Source organism: Sturnus vulgaris, chromosome 11, assembly GCF_052056855.1.
Source record: "Sturnus vulgaris isolate bStuVul1 chromosome 11, bStuVul1.hap1, whole genome shotgun sequence".
Taxonomy (NCBI): domain Eukaryota; kingdom Metazoa; phylum Chordata; class Aves; order Passeriformes; family Sturnidae; genus Sturnus; species Sturnus vulgaris.
Window position 1 is genome coordinate 17,180,244 of NC_142253.1, and position 18,355 is coordinate 17,198,598.

At 38.1% G+C, this 18,355-nt stretch overlaps 2 protein-coding genes across 3 annotated transcripts in view; one reads left to right on the top strand and one right to left on the bottom strand.

Moving 5' to 3' along the window:
• Positions 1-18,355, bottom strand: part of CENPP (centromere protein P) — a 111,934-nt gene that overhangs the window by 16,027 nt on the left and 77,552 nt on the right. The window lies entirely within an intron of this gene.
• ECM2 (extracellular matrix protein 2) lies at positions 1,605-16,414 on the top strand. Its single transcript, XM_014869737.2, has 10 exons — positions 1,605-1,845; positions 5,231-5,513; positions 9,461-9,649; positions 10,919-11,398; positions 11,710-11,825; positions 12,458-12,593; positions 13,364-13,521; positions 13,842-13,981; positions 15,078-15,404; positions 16,013-16,414. Exons 2-10 carry the CDS (start codon positions 5,255-5,257, stop codon positions 16,215-16,217), a joined length of 2,010 nt encoding a protein of 669 aa, XP_014725223.2. The 5' UTR covers positions 1,605-1,845; positions 5,231-5,254; the 3' UTR covers positions 16,218-16,414.

Sequence of the window (18,355 nt, forward strand, 5' to 3'; positions counted from 1 at the left end):
CAATTAAAAATCCTAAACCTTCTCGATATCAGGCAGTCACGGGTCACTATTTAACAGCTCCTGCAATTTTCAAGTGTCACTGCTCATTGCAGGAGGGTGCAATGCCATTTTCATGAAGAGGGACCTGTGCCTTTGCAGATCCCTCAGGTTATCTTTACCTCTTCCTTAATACAAGTTGAGAAGATAAGCAAGGGCCTCACAGACACAGAGTGAAAATCCTGAACCCTCTAAAAGTTGACTGAAGGATCTCTTAAGGTGTGTCTGAATGTACACCTCACTAATGAAGGCAGGTTGAGAGACTTGGGGCCATTCAGCCTGGAGAAGGCTTTGGGGACACCTTAGAGCCCTTTCCAGAGCCTGAAGGGGCTCCCAGAGAGCTGGAGACAGACTGGGGACAAGGGATGGAGGGACAGGACAAGGGGAGAAGGCCTTAAGCTGAAGGAGGGCAGGGTTAGACGGGATGTTGGGAAGAAATTCACAGGGTGCCCAGAGCAGCTGTGGCTGCCCCTGGATCCCTGGCAGTGCCCCAGGCCAGGCTGGATGGGGTTGGAGCTGCCTGGGACAGTGGAAGGAGCCCCTGCCCAGAGCAGAGGGGTGGAATGGGACAAACTTTAAGATTCCTTCCATCCAGATTTTCACTCCATTTGTTAAGTGACTGTCTCCATTCCTTTCAGAAAGCTCCAGGTAAATAATCAAAGTTTACTATTTCTTCTTTTGCCTTTGCAAAGCAGAGCACAGTAGGAACTGAATGCCTATTTTAAGGGACAATGTATCCATCCCAGTATCTTCGCACCACACACCAGTTAACAATTATGGTTAACTCAATGGTTACACCATTCCATGATTATCTGTCTAAATATTCCTGAGTGTGAGTTCAAGCACAGACAGATTTTTAATGTCAGCAGAACTCAGACAGCTCGGTGTCCCAGGTGAATTTGCCCTTTTGAAGCTCAGCAGACCCATCCCATCGCCCAGCCGGGCACTCGGCAGCGAGCTGGGGATGCAGGAAGAGGCTGTGCTGGCACACACGGGACTTGTGGTAATGTACCCTTCACTCCCTCCCTTCTCCTCTCTGCATCACCAACTTCCCTGCAGCTTCTGCAGAGCTGAGCTTCAGGATCATGTTTCAGGACGTAATTAGCCTTACAAAGAGAAAAAAATGAAGGGAAAATGCTTCGGTCGTTTTATTTTCCATGCATAAGCTACAACTTGCAATGAAATCATCGCTGAAAATGGACAAAAGAAAAACTTTCAATGCTAAAACTTCAACAAAAAGGTTTGCTGCTTATAGATGACAGGCTTTAAATGCAGGAGGGGATTAGGAAAACATGAATTAGAAAAAAACTTCTAATTTTAATAAATGTTTTTATGTTAAGGCTACATCTGCCAAAGTGCGTTAGATCTTATTATTTTAAATAAATCTACATTAAAGTCTTGGAAACGAAACTTCTAAATACATAAACCAGCACGGAATAAAATACACATTTTTTTTGTTTCTTTTGAAAACACTCCATTTCCTTGTTCCTTATGTGACTGTAAGCACTGGAAAAGGATTTCCAGCTGTGCCTTGTCAGCCTCGGGACCGAAGCATTGTGCTGCTCCTCATTTGCCCAAGCGAGGCTCAGAGCTCCAAGCACCAGCAGAGCTGAGCTCTGCACACAGAACTCAGCCCTGGCTCCCCAGGGGAAGAAGCTATTTCAGACTTAACTAAGGAATCATCTCACATGTTTCAACAATCCCTACAGTTTCTCTGTTTGTTTTAAAGATATCACTGAGATTTTGTTTCATTTGCAACGGGAGACTAAATGACAGCAAGCAGAATCTGCTGTTAGGTTAGATTACAAGGTAAAATGTTTTACATTTTAAATTACTGCTTAAAGCATGGTGTTGAATGGCTTAAACTTCATGTTAACTTTGCAAATATGTAATATTTGAAATGAAATAACGTGGGCTATATTTAGCAATACTGAACAGAAATGCTTTTCTAGATAAAGTGTGCAATGCCCATTGAGCTGCTTTTTGTTCTGTCTGAATGTTTGCCATGCACATCCAACTTAAACTAAAGCGAAGTGCAACTGCTCTGGCTGCTGTGAATAAATGTAACTCATTTCTGTGCAATGCATTTAAAAAGGAGAGTGAAAAATCTTGGTAAAGCACTTTAACCCCTGTGTGTCAAGGGAAATCATTAGAAATGTGTTTGAATTTTGACTGAATTGATAAAGATCGATTATTTAATAAATTCTGATACTCTGGTAATTTCTAAAGGGTCTCTCCTTTTAAAAATTAACTGTTTCTGTTAACAGAATAGCAAACTGACAGATACTGAAGATACAGATAAATTATTCAACATATTAAAAAGTAAAGGTTATAAAGATGCTTTCACTTGTGCCTGATCTAAATATTTATAGGTAAAATGAAAAAAGCAAAGCAGCCACTGAGACTATCTGGCAACACAAACGGTTAATATTTTCATTACACTGGCTAGCTATAATTTTATTTCACTACGCAATGATTTATTATAAAAGTAATCAATTGAATAGGCTGAATTTTCCCCAAATTAAAAGTTGGCTGGCCCAATACAAAATGCAGCCTCCTGAGAGATAACCTGAGAATCCCAGACAGGGGCAGGAAAGGCCCAAAGCACCCAAGGCCTTTCAATTTGGGCCTTAAAGTGTGAGGCAGCACTTGTTAACTAAGCCAAGGAAAGGAACTCAGCAGCCCAGTGTCTTGCATGCAAAGAACACTGTTTGGTTGAAAGTAGCAATATTAAGTTCTCAGTGCTGAAGAGTTTAATTTGTTTTAAAAAGTAGCATATAAACTCACATATATGAACAGGATTCATTTATAAAGACTTTTTTGGGGGTGTGGGGTGTTTTCTGTTGTTTTGTTTCTGATTTTTAAAAATTTATATTTGTAAATTATTTCATGAAACCAATTTTCACTTTAAAATAATTTGATTTACTATAGAATTTTACTTTAAGTTCCTAGCAAAATATATTTTGTACAGTTAATGTAATATAATTCACCCTATATTTTTCCTGACTTTTAAAATATTTGGAGAATGGAAAAGCATTTCAGTCATGCCATTATGTGCCTCTGGTCACAGGAAGAAATGGTTAAATGTTAAAAAAGCCCAAGTGTAATGTAGCAGCATTGTAACTGCACAGCTATGGTGTTATTATAGAGTATCCCAGAAAAATGGGACCATAATTAAGATGCCAGAAACTCGACAGAATAAACACACATGGCCAAGCCTTTCCTTTGTACATGCAGTTTTCCCTGAGGGCTCTCAGTGTGTTTCAGTCCAGCTTGTGGAACAGAAGTTTCCTGTGTAATTTTACAGCCACTCATTACCAAGCAAGTCAGACACCAAAGCCTTTGGCTCATTTGTCCTGAGGCACTCAGAAATGAGCACTTTCCAACAAGAACAGGCATTTTCAGTGCAGAGGGTAAGCTTCTGCATCTATCTGAGATGTTAACTGTAAGTGCTGTAAATAAAAAGCTATAGAGTCCATTTAGCATTTTGGAATAAGTGATTTCTGAGGGGCAGAAAGCAGCAAACTAAAGTTTGGATTCATTTGAAAACCTGCCATTCCAGGAGATGCTGTGAGGATTTGTTTAGACACTTGCAGCTCAAATTCCCTTCATATAGAAATAAAAACATTAACTTCAAATTCTGCAAATTAATGTCTAAATTTGCAGTAACATTTTAAAATTAAAATAGTCGAACATAGAAACAACAATACTAAAAAGAAGTAAAATGTATACTCTTAAGCTTATTTACTGACAACTTCCCATTTTAAAACATGAGAATAAAAACATATATGAGAATTATGATGTGGAAAGCATGAAAAACATGCAGTCAATCACATGCCTTATGTTAAGGAACAGTCAGGCTACTTGTACCAAAAACTTGACCTGTTCTATAAATCAGAAAATACCAAGATGAACAAGCTTTTTAACAAAATCTAATTCAGGCAAAACCACAGTTCAAGTTCCTGAAATAATACTGTCCAATATTTACACAATCTAATTACAGTAAGATTAACTCCAAAGTGAAAGATGACCTGTAAGGCCAGACTGATGAACATTAAGAAAAAGCATTTTTTAATCCCCTCACAACTTCCTCATGGCCACGCTCTAAGCCTTGTCTTGGCCAAAAAGCCCAAGAGCTCCAAGTTCTTCACTAATTCTCACTCTCTCAAGAACACAAACATCTTCTATCTCTGCTGTCTCACTTAAAACAGGCCATGGGACAGCAGCATTTCCTTTTTGAAAGAATTATGCAACAGAGCTCTGACAAATCATCAGTGACCTTGGCCATGCAGGGTCTTATCTTCACATTGGTACAGCAATCCACTGCTGGATATCCTTCCTGTGCATGCTCCTGAATCCTGACTGCTCTGTTTTGGAATGCCACCTATTGGTGACAGCACATGTCATTTTTCTGTCACAAGCATGAGAAGGCTCAATTATTTTGAATTTTTTAATAAGTAAATGCAGAACACAACCCATTCAAGATCGACTTTACTAGAGCCAGCACTTAATAAAAACTTCCACTGGAAAAGCAGTTGTGAGATGTCACAAATAGCACAAATTTCCCTCTGCAGAATGAAGCTGCTCCTGTTAGAGAAGAGGATGGCCAGAGATGGATGGAAAAGCAACATCTCTTCATTGACAGCGAAAAACCAGCTTGCACAGAAATGCCCACCCAAAAGCACTTAGGGCAGCACATCACAAATGAATTGGGCGTTTTTCTGTTACTTTTCGATTCCTGCACTCAGAAGTTACAACACTCTGTAAAGAAATACTAGAAATCAAAAGGAAACAAACAAAAACCCAAAGAAACAAACGAAAAAAGAAGAAAGAAGAAAAAACCCAAAGACAGACACATTTTACAGAACTCTCAGGAAGTCCCTCGCTGAAAGCAGCAACAATTACTGAAATTACTGAACTGCCAATGCCTCCTGGCACTGCAAATCTAAACCACCTCTTCAAATGCAACCCCAAACACAAACCAGCACCTGTTCCTGTTTGACTGTGACTGTTGAGAATCACTAAAATCAAATTTGTCACTGGAGCTCTCAGAGGGCAATTTCCTTCCAAGGGGAAGCTCGGCTATACTGGCCTACCATGGATTGGTTCACCTGCCTTGGAAAGAGCCGTGTGTGACTGACACGGTGCTAAAAGCTCTGCAGGTGGCTGATTTCGCTCTCTTTTCCCATTCCAGGACTCTCGGCGGGACCCATAGACCATGCAGGCACCATCCCTGGTGTGCTATTCCCTGCTGCTGTCGCTGTGCACTGAGCTGTGCCCAGCTGCTGGCAGGAGGCACAGGAGGAGGATGCAGCACAGGGCGCTGGGGAGGAGCCCCTGGGCAGGGCACAGGAGCCCCAGGGCGCCAGGGATGGAGCCCAGGATCCCCCTCATCAACATCGATGACAGCGTGATGGGAGTGTTTGACTCCCTGGTGGGGCTGGGGGAACACGAGAGCACCTACAGTGTCCTACCAGGTGAGAACAGAGCCCCTCTGCTGCTTGGGGGGAGCTGACCTTTCATTTCAGAATAGAAACTCATTAAAGCTTTATTTTAGCTCTGCTTCCACACATACCTGCAGCCTTTTGCAGTCATTTTGTGGTTGGCATTACGAGGCTTTTTGATTGAAACCTGTTTAGCCAGGTAACGGCAATATTTCCTGCAAGTTTTCTGCATTATTTCTTCTGTTGGAGTATTTTCATAACTTCCAACGTGTAGCAAAATTTAAGGCCATTTTGAAAAATTTATTGCTCAATATATCTCCTAAGTCAATTAACATTTCACTGAGGCCTCAACACCAATAACAGTAGTGTTAATTAAAATAGATTCAAGTTTTTGTTTTTATTTTTACTTTATGGGTTGCATTTTTGAAAAGCAAACTATACATGCAAACTTTCAGGAATAATTCTTGATTTTGTAAATAACTTAATAACACTTGATTGTAGCTGCAATATGGAAGTTACACTATAAACAAGACCCTTATGATGGAAAACGGAATTAAAAGAGAAAAAAATCCTATTTGTTCAACACAAGACCACTCCTATGCTTCATCTATATTGAGAATCCAGATTTATTTAATAGAAGTTCAATAATATGATTTATATAAAACTTGCCTTTTTGGTGACCCAGAGGTTTTCACTTTGCTGTAGTAATGTATTTTATGGCCACGGATATTCCCATTCCTCCATCAGGAGACCATACACTAAGTAAAATCTTCATATGCAGTTTAATGAATATGGGGAAAAAAAGAATGCCCTGATTACTATATTCTATATAAAATGATAATAATCTATTTTTATGAGCAAGAATTTAAGCCTTTCAGTGTCACACAACAGATGTGACCACTGGGTTAAGAGACCTCAAATGGCCAAGCAGAAATCAGCCACGTTTTCTCCACAATTACTGTTTGTTGTGAGTCCTTGCTTCAGAAAGGCTGTACCATTTCAAATTAAATAAACTAAGGGGTTTGAATAGGAAAACTAGCAAAACTTTGGACTATGGCATTTCCAGTGTGTATTACAATATTATACACATTACTAATGTCAAACCTTTAATTTAAAAATATTTTTAAAATTAAACAGAGGAAAATACCGTGTAAGTAGCATACACTTCATGTAAGATATTCCAGAGTTTCTGTCAGGACCATCAGTCATGCTGAAATAATACACAGCTCTTCCCCCTCCCCGCCCCGCTTGTTTCTTTCTATCTGGACTTGCATCCAAAAGCTGAGCTAAAACCACTGAACTCATTTTGTTTGGAACTTCATGCTGAATTTACACCATATTTCCAAAGGTTAAAAGTCCTATGCTCGTTTGCCAAAGACTGGAACCACAAGGTATTTTTTAGTCTAGCTTTTAAAGTTCAAAATTTTTTCAAGTTAATGTCAGATTTGGAAAAAACAGAGTCTATTAAATAATAGAACACTATTATTAATCATGCTTCAGAGTAGAAGAAAATGCAATCCAAACATTAATTTCCATTCTCTTAGCTACTTGTTTTGCTCTTAGTAGACTAAAAAAAAAAAAACCAAAACACCCGGATTTACAGATATATGCAGGATGAAAATAAACAGCTGAATGGAGGTTTAACAGTGACCAGACATATCTAATTCCTCCAGATTAGAATAATGTGAACATTTAAATCAAACAGTTGGCCACAGCAGGAGATGATTTGCAGTTGTCCATTAGGTAGAGCAGAGTAGGATGTTCACTGCTGCACATTTCTGATCTCTCACCCCCCACTCCCTGCTCACACCACCAAGCTGAAGTGACTCAGTGGTCAGGGAATTTGAGGAGCACATCCTTTTTGTGTCTCACAGGGGTTCTGGGAATCCCAACAGAGCCAGACAGCACTTCTGCAATGCACCAAAAGGATAAAACCTTTGTCTTTGAGCACACACTGCTCCTGCCTTTTATGTACCTCTCATGTACACAGAAAAAAAAAAAAAGGATCATTTGTTAAAGAAGCCTGCAGAGGCCAAGCCTGATAACTCATATCTTTATGCTTATTCAGACAAGATTTGCACCCACTTCTGATACGCTCTAGTAGCTAAAACAAAAGAAAGAATTTTAGGAAGCACACAAGAATTTCCTTCTCAGGCCAGATTATGCTCCTCTGGAACAGCTGATGTTTTATTGTTTAACATGAGAAAGTGCAGGATTCTTTTTATGTTTCTTTTGGAGATTATTTAAAAGGAATATTGTGGTGTACTGGCAAGCACATAAACCCCAAAGTCAGGATCCAGCAAACAGCTGGATTGCAGATACCTGGGTGGAATGACAAGGGACTTAAAGCCAACTAACACTTGGCCTGGGCCAATTCCTCTCCTCCTCCAGTTGACATGGTTGGAGCTGCTTAGAGCACAACTTTATGCAGCTGAAATGAGGCAGAGATGTCCCAGAACTTTGAAAAAACAAGATGCAACTATTCAAAACTTTAATTTCTTCCCTTTTCTGTCCTATGAGCAATTTAAATTAAAGTATTTTTAAAAACATGTAGAATATAGAGGATCGTCCAAACTGGATGATTCTGATAATTAATTTTTATTGTAGAAAACAGATTGATATCCAGTGGTCTTTAAGCAGAAGGACAGAGGAAGAACCTTTGTTATGAAGTAGGACTACCTTGAAAGACTTTGCAAAATGCCTCATTTTTGAGACAAATATTAATCTCAGAGACATTTGAAACCAAATATTTGCAATAGTCTTACAAGGTTATTTAGAGGCTATCCTGAATACTCTTATTAAAACTAAACACACAGGCATGGGGCAGGGCTGAGTGTGGGAAAACAGACCCTGCAAAGAATCCCTCCAAGGACAATTTGTGCACCACAAGTGAAAGTCTCTTAGCATGCAGATTCAGGTGAGATAAGATTTTTCCTCCATATTAATTTTCGTCTGAAGGATGAAGTCAAATTGAATAGGAAAAGAAGAAATTTCTTTTTCTTTATATGAAGAGAAGTTAATTTGGAAATGGGTTTTCATCTCAAAACAACACTTCAGCAATGCATTCTTAAGTTGATTAGAAAGAGGGAAAGGAAGATGTGAGGAAGTCCAGCTTCTCAACAAGATTTAGAGGTACACACAAAAATAGGAATATTTCCATGGGATGAAGAAATCTCAACCTTGGTTTTCCTTATCTCAAAAGACCAAAAATAAAAAAACCATAATGCTAAAGTGCATTGTTTATCCTGGAGTCTGGGTGAAAACTGCCCAGGGAAGATTCTGCTGAGCTAAACTCCACCACTGGAAGCAAAAGGACACTGGGATTAATTTCCTTCCCAAGTCTCTGTGCTCTGCAAATCACTTGCCTACTGAATATCTGACTAGAGCTTGCAAAATTATATTTCTTTTTCAGTCTTTTATAGATACATGTCCAGAAACTTGAGAGACAGAGTATTTAACAGCAGAAGTTTTTCTAGATTGCTGCTTTTCTAGCAAAGAGGTTTTTTGTTTTGTTTTGGTTTTGGTTTTGTTTTTTTTTTTTTTTTTCAGATAAAGCAAGTTACAGGGAAGGGGAGATTTTTGCCATCTCATCAGTCATCCCAGAATGGACTTTACTTCCACCAAGTCTATGAACTGTCACTATAAACTGAATATTGTTACCCTCACAGTTCTGCAGGGCCTTAATGAAACTTTCTCATTTAATGTGCAAGATATTAGAAAAGATCTCTAGTGCACAAGAGAGGAATAGAAGAAGGTCTGGAAAAAATATTCAAGTTTTGCATAAATGGAGATTACTAATAAGGTGAAGAAAATACAGCTATGAAAAGTAAGGAATAACGATAAGATCCTTTGAACAGGGTGCATTTTACGTATTTTCAAAATGAGAACAAAATAGCAGTGTTTCTTTCCAAAGTTTGAAATGAACACTGATTGGTTTACTTTAAGCTGTTTAACTGCAATTTCCCATTTTCTGTTCCCAGGGAAGAAGGGGCAGTGCACAGCTAACGGGATGATCATGTTTGACAAAGCTGTGTGGTCTCCCAAGCCCTGTGTCACCTGTCTGTGCTCCAAGGGAGAGGTGATCTGTGACACAACCATGTGTCCCCCTCTGAAATGTTCCCAGACCATCACTCCTGCAGGAGAATGCTGCCCAGTGTGTTCTGAGACTGGTATGGGACACCACAGATTTACTGTTTAGAAACTGCCTCATTTAAAACCTTACATAAACACTGCATTTCATGAGTTACAAGGTACATATTATCCTGAATTCCAGGATAAATGCAGCTCTTCAGAGCTTCTGCTCAAGTTGACTTCAGATTCTCCAAGTACTATCAGATGAGTTTGATACAACATTTAAAGAAAAGATGATGCTAAATATGTAATAGTAAAGATAATTGTACTTCTTTTTTTACTTTCCCTTTCTGCTTCCCCCCTACCTTTACACTTTGCAATGAACCTTGTAAATTTACAAAGAAATAACATATTTTCTATCCCACGTCCATTTACAAAGGATCAATCAATAAGTACTGGCCATTCTTGATGTATTAGACATACAGAGTGGTAAATCTTCATTAGGAGTGCAAAAACATGCAGCAGTTTGGTGTAAATCAAGAGAAGAAAGTCAATTCACAAGAGAAGCCATAGAACTACAATCTTGTTTTTTCACAATAATCTAAATAAAATCAGTACCTTTAAAAAGAAAAGGAATGAAGGAGATAAATATGAGATGTGATTTCCTTCTTTTCCTTCCCACACTCCCAATATTTTATATCTGCAAAGTACTGAACTCAATCTCTTCTTACTGTAAGAAATAGTTATCCTCGTGTGTATGTGCATGTGACACTCTGAGATGAGACATCATAGGAGTTCACTGTAGAACTGTAAAAGTCATGTTGACTGAGACATTTCAACTCCTTTTATTAGAATTGTCCTATTATGGAAGTAAAAACTGCATTTTGGTAATGGAGTTAATGCATTTCCCTGGTGAGATTCCCCACCTGCAGCCAACTCCTCCCCTGACAATCCCTTCTGGAGGAGAACAAGTCTTGACCTTTGTGAATTTTTTCCAAATTACCTCCCACTCCCAGACACATTATTTTTCCTCTTTAGACACCTCCATCAACACAAAAACCATAATTAATAGTAAGTCAAAAAGGAGGCTAATGAAGGCTATGTTAATTTTTCCATCTTTTTGTCTGGACCTGTCAGGAATCGTAGCTGTGTACAAACTATTCTGTATGGTTGCCTCAATCATTTCTCAGTCAAGTGTCTCTTTTCTCAAGCTGCAATTTAAGACCACATTTTTATTATTTGAATCGTATTCTAAGAGCATGAATATTCTATAGTCATACTTTTTACTGTATATAGGAAACAGTGCTTACTAATATTTTCGTTTCCTCTGACTCTTTTGTGTTGCTTTGGGTTTTTTCCCTCATTAGCCTCCTCGTTGGACTCCAGTATAACCTCCCTGGATGACAGCAGTGAGTTGTCTGGTGATTCCCCAGACCCCAAGGACCTGGACACCACCAATGTTCTGCCATCAGCACGAACTCAAGTGGAAAAGGATGAGCTGCCTCCAACAGAAGTGACAGACATTAGAGACAAGGAGGGTCACAGAAAAGGGGACAAGAAAAGAAAAAGGAAAGGCAAAAAGAATCGCCAGAGGCACAAAGGGCGCCGCAGAGAGAGGCTCCCTGTGCCCAGAACAGGAGCTGCAGGAGATGTGCAGTATGAAAGTGATGAAGATGATGGTGCTTTCAGAATTCCATCTCATTTCCCAATTCCTGTTCCACCCATAGAAGCTCCTCCTTTGCCATCTGGGTGTTCCACCTCGGCCACCACAGTAAGCTGCATTAATGCCAAACTTACACAAATACCTCCCATCTCAGATCCAGACCTAACAAGTTTAGACCTTACAGGTAATTAATGTGTCTACTTTGATGACTTCTGTAACATCATCCACCCTCAAATGCAGTCAACAGCACTGTTAATGCTTTGTCATTCCTTAACATAGAAAAGTTTTAGAAATAATTTTACAGCTAAGCCTTTAAAACAAGAAATGAAAAACATTAGATTTGCATGCCAGGGTTTAAACACTAAGATGAAGATATCTACACAAAATTACTGTCCATAATGCTACTTTTGTAATATATTTTCTAGGTGCAATATTACACACCTCAGGTGCAGACTGTATTTATAACTCAAACTTTTTTCTTACCTTCTGTCCTAGGAAATAGCATCACAACTATCTCAGATGAAGCATTCAATGGGATACCTAATTTGGAATGGATTGATCTGAGTAAAAATAACATTACCTCTCCTGGCATAGGTCCCAAAGCATTCAAAGTAAGAAAGCCTAACTCTTCTGCTACCCTCCCAACAATTATTGCTTACAAGAATGTTTTTTGCTTTTTAGTTTATGGATGTAAACCACTTTGCACCTTGTATAAGTAAGCAACACTTAATTTTAAGATATGATTTTTTCATACCAATTTTTAAGCTGGTTAAGCATAAAAATCCTCAGTTCCTGAAATCTGCTCTCCTTCTGCCTGAGCAAATTTGCTGACCTACAGAAAATCATCAGTTTGCTCACAAATGAAGAGGATAAGAACATAATTTCTAAATGCATGTACTTTGAAGCCCTAAATAGTGCACAGTGTAGTGAGGCAATACTTCCATGATTCACACAGAGCAGCAGGAATGCAAACAATGATCCTGGGGAACTGCAGCAGAACTGTGGGGAAGCTCTTCCAATTACATGTGACATTAACTGGCACTTCTGTTAATATTTAGCAGAAAGTAACCTATTAATTAGACTGACAGGAGAAAAAGTACTTTTTAATTCAAAACACTGGGTACTATGGCACTGCTGCTAAAAAACCTTACAAAGTGTGTGTTTAAGAAAATATGAACTGGATATTTAACTGGATATTTTGCACCTTGATAATCTAAGTGCTCTTTTTCATCCCTGTGATAAGATCCTGAAAAAGCTGAAACGTTTGTATTTGGATGGAAATATGCTGGTAGTTATTCCCTCTGAATTGCCATCAACTTTGGAAGAAATAAAAATAAATGACAACCAACTTCATGCCATTGATGAAGATGGCTTAAAAGGTATTTAAAAAACTAGTATCAATCATATGAAAAGCTAAAAATAAATTTGAAAAGCTGAATGTTGAACCAAATGCACCTGGTTTGACATTGAAAAATAATTGCTAGCTTTAAAGTGTTTTGTTTTCAAAAGGCAACAAAAGCTGAAAGATTTGCATGACAAAGTATTTTAAAATTATATTTTCCCTTATGCAACTGCTCGTCTCTCAAAGCAGTTTATAGTTAAGGTCACTAAGTGGAGGTGAATTTGAAGCATTTTGAGGACACTACCCCCACCTTTAACCTGATGGCTTTATGTGTGCTAAAACCATTTTAGTTCTTTTAAAATTGCATGGAAGTGAACAGAATTTGATGTCCATGAGAAATAATAGAGAATATAATTGGAGTCAACCATGATCATTTTAAGCCAGTTTAAACACAGGCTAATAGAAGAAAGAAAAAGGAAAGGGTACCATCCATGTCAGAATTTGATGGACTTTTTTGCTTCCTTTCCTCTCCTGCCAAAAGGGTCCCATCTAAACTGGATCAGCTGCTGCCCTTTCCATTTGGACTGGGAGAGGAAAATGTAAATAAAGCTGTGGTCAATCTCTAAAGCTCTACAAACGTATAAACAATATAATTCCATGATTATGAGATAATAAAATCACTTCATTTTATTTTTTCATTGCTGTGAAATGATCTGGGTAACGTTTAAGGCTGTTAAATTATGAACGTGTATTTTAACAAGATATAAGAGGGCATTAATTAACTGAAAGGAAACTTTTTCTCCTTAGATTTAAAGAACTTGGTGACTCTGGAATTAGAAGGAAATAAACTTAGTGAAGCAAATGTCAGTCCTTTGGCCTTTTATCCTCTGAAAAGTCTGTCTTATTTGCGACTGGGAAGAAATAAATTTAGAATTATCCCACAAGGTCTTCCTGCCACTCTTGAGGTAAAAAGAAAACAAAATAACCAAAATAAATACTAACACCAAGAACCCCCCCAACAAACACCCAGAAAGATGTAATTCCTTCTATTTGCCCTTTCAAAGCAATCTCTATTCTCACAAATGAGAAAACAGAACAATTGCTTTGAAAAATTGTGTTTCTGAATGAAAGTCCCACTCCAGCTACAAACTGCCTCTGGTTCAGATTCAGAATTAAAGACAGACCAGGTAATACTGGGGATGGGTAATTGCTCCATTTGGAATTTGCAATGGGAAAATCCAGCCTATTCTGATCTCACAAATTTTCTTCCTAAATGCACTTACAGGAGTTATATCTTGAACATAATCAAATTGAAGAAGTGTCAGAAATTTGCTTTAACCATACCAGAAACATCAACATCATTGGGCTAAAGCATAACAAATTAGAAGAGCATAGGATTGCACCTTTGGCTTGGATAAACCAAGAGTAAGTACCAGACATTTAAAATACATTTATTTTATTTTTCTCTGTTTTCAGTGAGTCAGATAATCAAATAAATATTTGCACTTCCTTACTTTTAACTTAGAGTTGTAATTATGCTTTGTTTTCCTTCGCAAATTTTTCTAAATTTCCTTTGTCTAATTGTATAATCTAGAAGATATTCAGCTGTCAAAGAGAAAGATCTTTTACCTCAAATCTGTACCATATTAACATAAAAGTCAATATTTTTTTCTGCCCACCCATTCAAAAATGAATATTAATTATAAAAAATACTATATACAATTAAATGGTAATTTAGTATTGATACATAATTATCTCAAAGGTAATTTTAAAATAATTTAATACTGTCCTAGCCTTATTTCCCATTGGATTAAAAATTATAAAAGTAAATAAGATGTAGGGAAGACTGTGCAGCTGCATTGTCTAAGAGTAGAATAGAAGCAGAGTGAGCAATGAGAATGTGAGTAGCAGGAGATGAGAGAACTTTTGATGTTCTTGCTAAATAATTTGCCAAGCTGAGCAGGGTACCTGGCCACCCCTGGCAGCTGCAGCCCTACCCCTTGATTCCTGAATTTATCAATTCCTTGAGCTGCAAACAACCACTGTTACTACTGACAGCATCTCATCCCTGCAAGTGCAGCACGTGGGACTGATCCATTCACACAATTCCATTTCAAATGGGCTTCAGAACAAAGCTTAAAACTCCCTGTTAATGGGATAATGACAGAAACCCCAAAGTTGTTCCAGTTCTTCAGTGGAACTCATTATTGCAGGAATCCCAAATTAGTCCCTTGGGATTCCCCTTTCAGCCTCACACCCCCCCTTCATTACTGAAGATCTCTTCCCATCAACAGAATCATTGCGCTTGATTTGTAATTCATGACTTCATTCCTTCAATTCCCAGAGTAATTATGCATGACCATGTTCCACAAAACTGCATTCTGCTCCATTAACAGAAACAAATTTCCCTTGGAAATGTCATTCTGTGGTGAAGCAGAGCCTTGTACAGAACACAGCACTGCCGGGGCAGGAGCTCAGAGGGGTTTCAGCCTTTTTTTTTTTCTTTTCTCATTTAATGCAGGAACTTGGAGTCAATCGATCTCTCTTATAATAAGTTATATCATGTTCCCTCCTATCTGCCAAAATCTTTGCTCCATCTGGTACTTATAGGAAATCAGATTGAAAGAATTCCAGGCTATGTGTTTGGCCACATGAGGCCGGGGCTGGAGTATCTCTACCTGTCCTTTAACAAACTCACCGACGATGGCATCGACTCAGTGTCGTTTTTTGGAGCTTACCACTCCCTGAGGGAGCTTTTTTTGGATCACAATGAATTGAAGGTTGTACCCTTTGGGATTGATGAAATGAGAAAACTACGTTTTCTAAGACTGAACAATAATAAAATAAGGTAATTTCCAAGCTCTTTGTTACGTTAATGACATTAAAATAAATAAGACATGCTTTGCTTTAGGAATTTCTTATTTTTAAGTAAATATTTGTTAAAAAAAAAAATCCGAAGGAGGAGCTGAATCCTGAGTTTTCTTCTGCAGTATTTCTTAATATGGTAAAAAGTGAGATTTCACTCTTCCTCACAGTTACTGAAAATGCTCATCACCAGTTTTTCTGCTCCTGGAGCAGAGCCCAAAGTGATAACAAAACAATGGGAGGAGTCAGCAGCTGGAGTCACCTGGTGAGCAGGTTCCAGCTGTGGAGCCACATGTGCGATCCAGGCTCTCTGTGCTGTTTTGTAAAGCAAAGGAATGACCAAGAGAGAATTCCCACGTGTCAGACAAAGCTTTCATTCAGCAACGCGTGGCAATACTTTCCTCAGGAAAACTCAGAATGTGATATAAATGAGAAAACAATGCAAGGAGAGAACGTTTAAAAGAATGGCTTTTGAAAATCCTCAGTAAATATGTAATTGAGAACACTTAGTGTACCGATTAAGTTCAAATATCTAAACTAAATGAAGAAGTTAGGAGTTTTCTGGAATAATAATACCATGATTCCTCACAGGACAGTGCCCCCAGAACGCATCTGCAGGACTCACACCAACCACGAGGATGAGCATGACCACAGTGAGGAGGAGAATGAAGATTCCCACTTGGAACATGTTCACCTTGAAAACAACTACATCAACACCAGGCAGCTCTCCCCACATTCCTTTTCGTGCATAAGATCCTATTGCAGTGTTGTTCTTAAACCACAGAAAACCAAATAAAACTCCCAGTTCTGCATTGCAACCCCCATCTCTAGAAATGCAGCTTTATTTATTCTCTCTACTCTGTTTACTTCTGATTTAAACCCTTCCTACTACCATAACTATGATACTGTATATTATATACTGAAGTAAGGCATCAGTGTGTTTCTTCATATTGTTTCATTATAAAACCATTAAATGTAAAAATTGAAGCTTAAGATTATGACATCTATTTTTATTTCTATTAACATTATTCTACTTAAATACAACAGGTGAAACAGTGCCCCCAGGCACACCCTCTGTAAGATCAGATTTAGGATTTAAGAATATAACTAAACCCTCAGTTGGTCCTGTCTTATTTGATTAACTGAATTTAAAATATTTTAAGTGGTACCATCAACTGTAAAAATTGTACATAAAATTCCTTGAGCTATGAACATTCTAGCAATGCAGGAATCAAATTTCTTAAAACACACAAAGGACTGGATTTTCTACCAAACATTTTGCAGTGTTAAGCTCTCTTCCAAGTGAAATTTTAAGAAAAAAAGTTAAATTGCTTGTTTGTTTTAGATGACCTTAAAAGCTTCCTGTATTCAAACACAGATTCTGATGACCTAGAGGAATGAGCAATTAATTTCTATCTGGATGCCTTTTTTTTTTAAACAAAGTATATTTTAATTTTTAAAAATGATTTTTAAAGTCATAGTAATAGATTCCATTCATTTGTACCATAGTTTGTTAGATTTTTATGCTGTACAGGATGTGTAGTCTTATAATGAATTTAAGCACAACACCACATATTGCTGCAAGTATTTTCATTCAAGTAGAATTCTTCTCTTATCAAACTTTCAGACTCATAAGACCCACAAGAAATTCTCCACTGGATTTGCAGGGGATAACACCATTAAAATACAGATGAATTGAGATTTATTGTGATCATTAACACAGTTTTTCTCCAAGATGTGCTTTTTCACTATTGAGATACCATAAAAGTGAATTTAATGCAAGTTATTTGACTAAGATGATTCCTTTGGGAGTTTAATACAATGAGTATCAAGCCTGCCTGACATTACACTGTGGAAGTTGTTCCTATGAGAAACCCTCAGCAATGGAAGGACCTGAAGTAGTTACAACACCAAAGAAATGCCCCAGTTGTGAGACAGACTGAAGGGAAAATGCTTTTGAAATGGAACACAACAGTAGCAGAGGCAGAAAAACAAGCAGGAGAAAGAAGCCAAGGGAATGTGTTTGTTGTTGTATGCAGCAAATGGGTGCTTGCTCACTTCAGAAATCCACGGGCAATTAAACTTGCACAACATTTCCATATGTCAGATGGAAGCAGCTCAAATCCACTCTTCAAAATTACCAATTATACTGGAACTGCAATGGGCTTTGTTATAAAACTCAACACAAAACCACTATAGTTAGTTTATTCTCTAAAATGTATCTGAGCAAATAATTAATTTTTGCAGGAATACATTGGAAATGAATGTACTTTGAGAAGGCCATTGGATTGAGAATGGAATAACAGTTCTGCTAAGTGTTATCAGACTCAGAAGCCTTATGAAATAGCACATATACAGATAAAAATCCTGGGAGAGCCTTCATGGCGAGTCCCTGGTGAGAAGTGCTTTGAGGGAGATCCTGCTAAGCCAATCCTGACAGTTCTGCCAGGCAATCGGATCTGGGACATGCACAGCAGCGTTCTCATTTCCCCTGCTCCACACACACAGATGCAGCCGACTTCTATTCACAGAGAAATTCAAGAGTGAACCAGCTGCAAGTTTCTAAGACTGCAGAGATGTCCCATCAGAAGTTTTTAATCATATCAGAGAGCAGCAAACCCCTGATTTTCATGTTTTCAGTAACCCAGCCAGAGACAAATGCAAAGTAAACAGATCTGAATACAAGGTGTGAATGCTGAAACTAGAAGAGGGAAAGATATTTTACAGTCAGTAAGAGACCAGAATAGGAGAGGTTAGGATTCAATAGGCACAGCAATTCCAGAACCACAATGTAAGAAGATTTTTGGGGCTTCAGAATTTCTGTTAGATTTCTAAGTTCTGACTTGTGCTGTTGGCTCAAGTATCTCACATCAGAATTTTGACAAGTTTTGCTAAATCTCATTATAAACTGAAATGTAGCAGAAGACATCCTGT

Excerpts from the sequence above, each read along its gene's own strand:
- ECM2 (XM_014869737.2), top strand. The coding sequence starts at position 5,255 with ATGCAGGCACCATCCCTGGTGTGCTATTCCCTGCTGCTGTCGCTGTGC. Across the intron at positions 5,514-9,460 it reads CACCTACAGTGTCCTACCAG|GGAAGAAGGGGCAGTGCACA; the intron begins GTGAGAACAGAG and ends TTCTGTTCCCAG. Across the intron at positions 12,594-13,363 it reads TGATGAAGATGGCTTAAAAG|ATTTAAAGAACTTGGTGACT; the intron begins GTATTTAAAAAA and ends TTTTCTCCTTAG.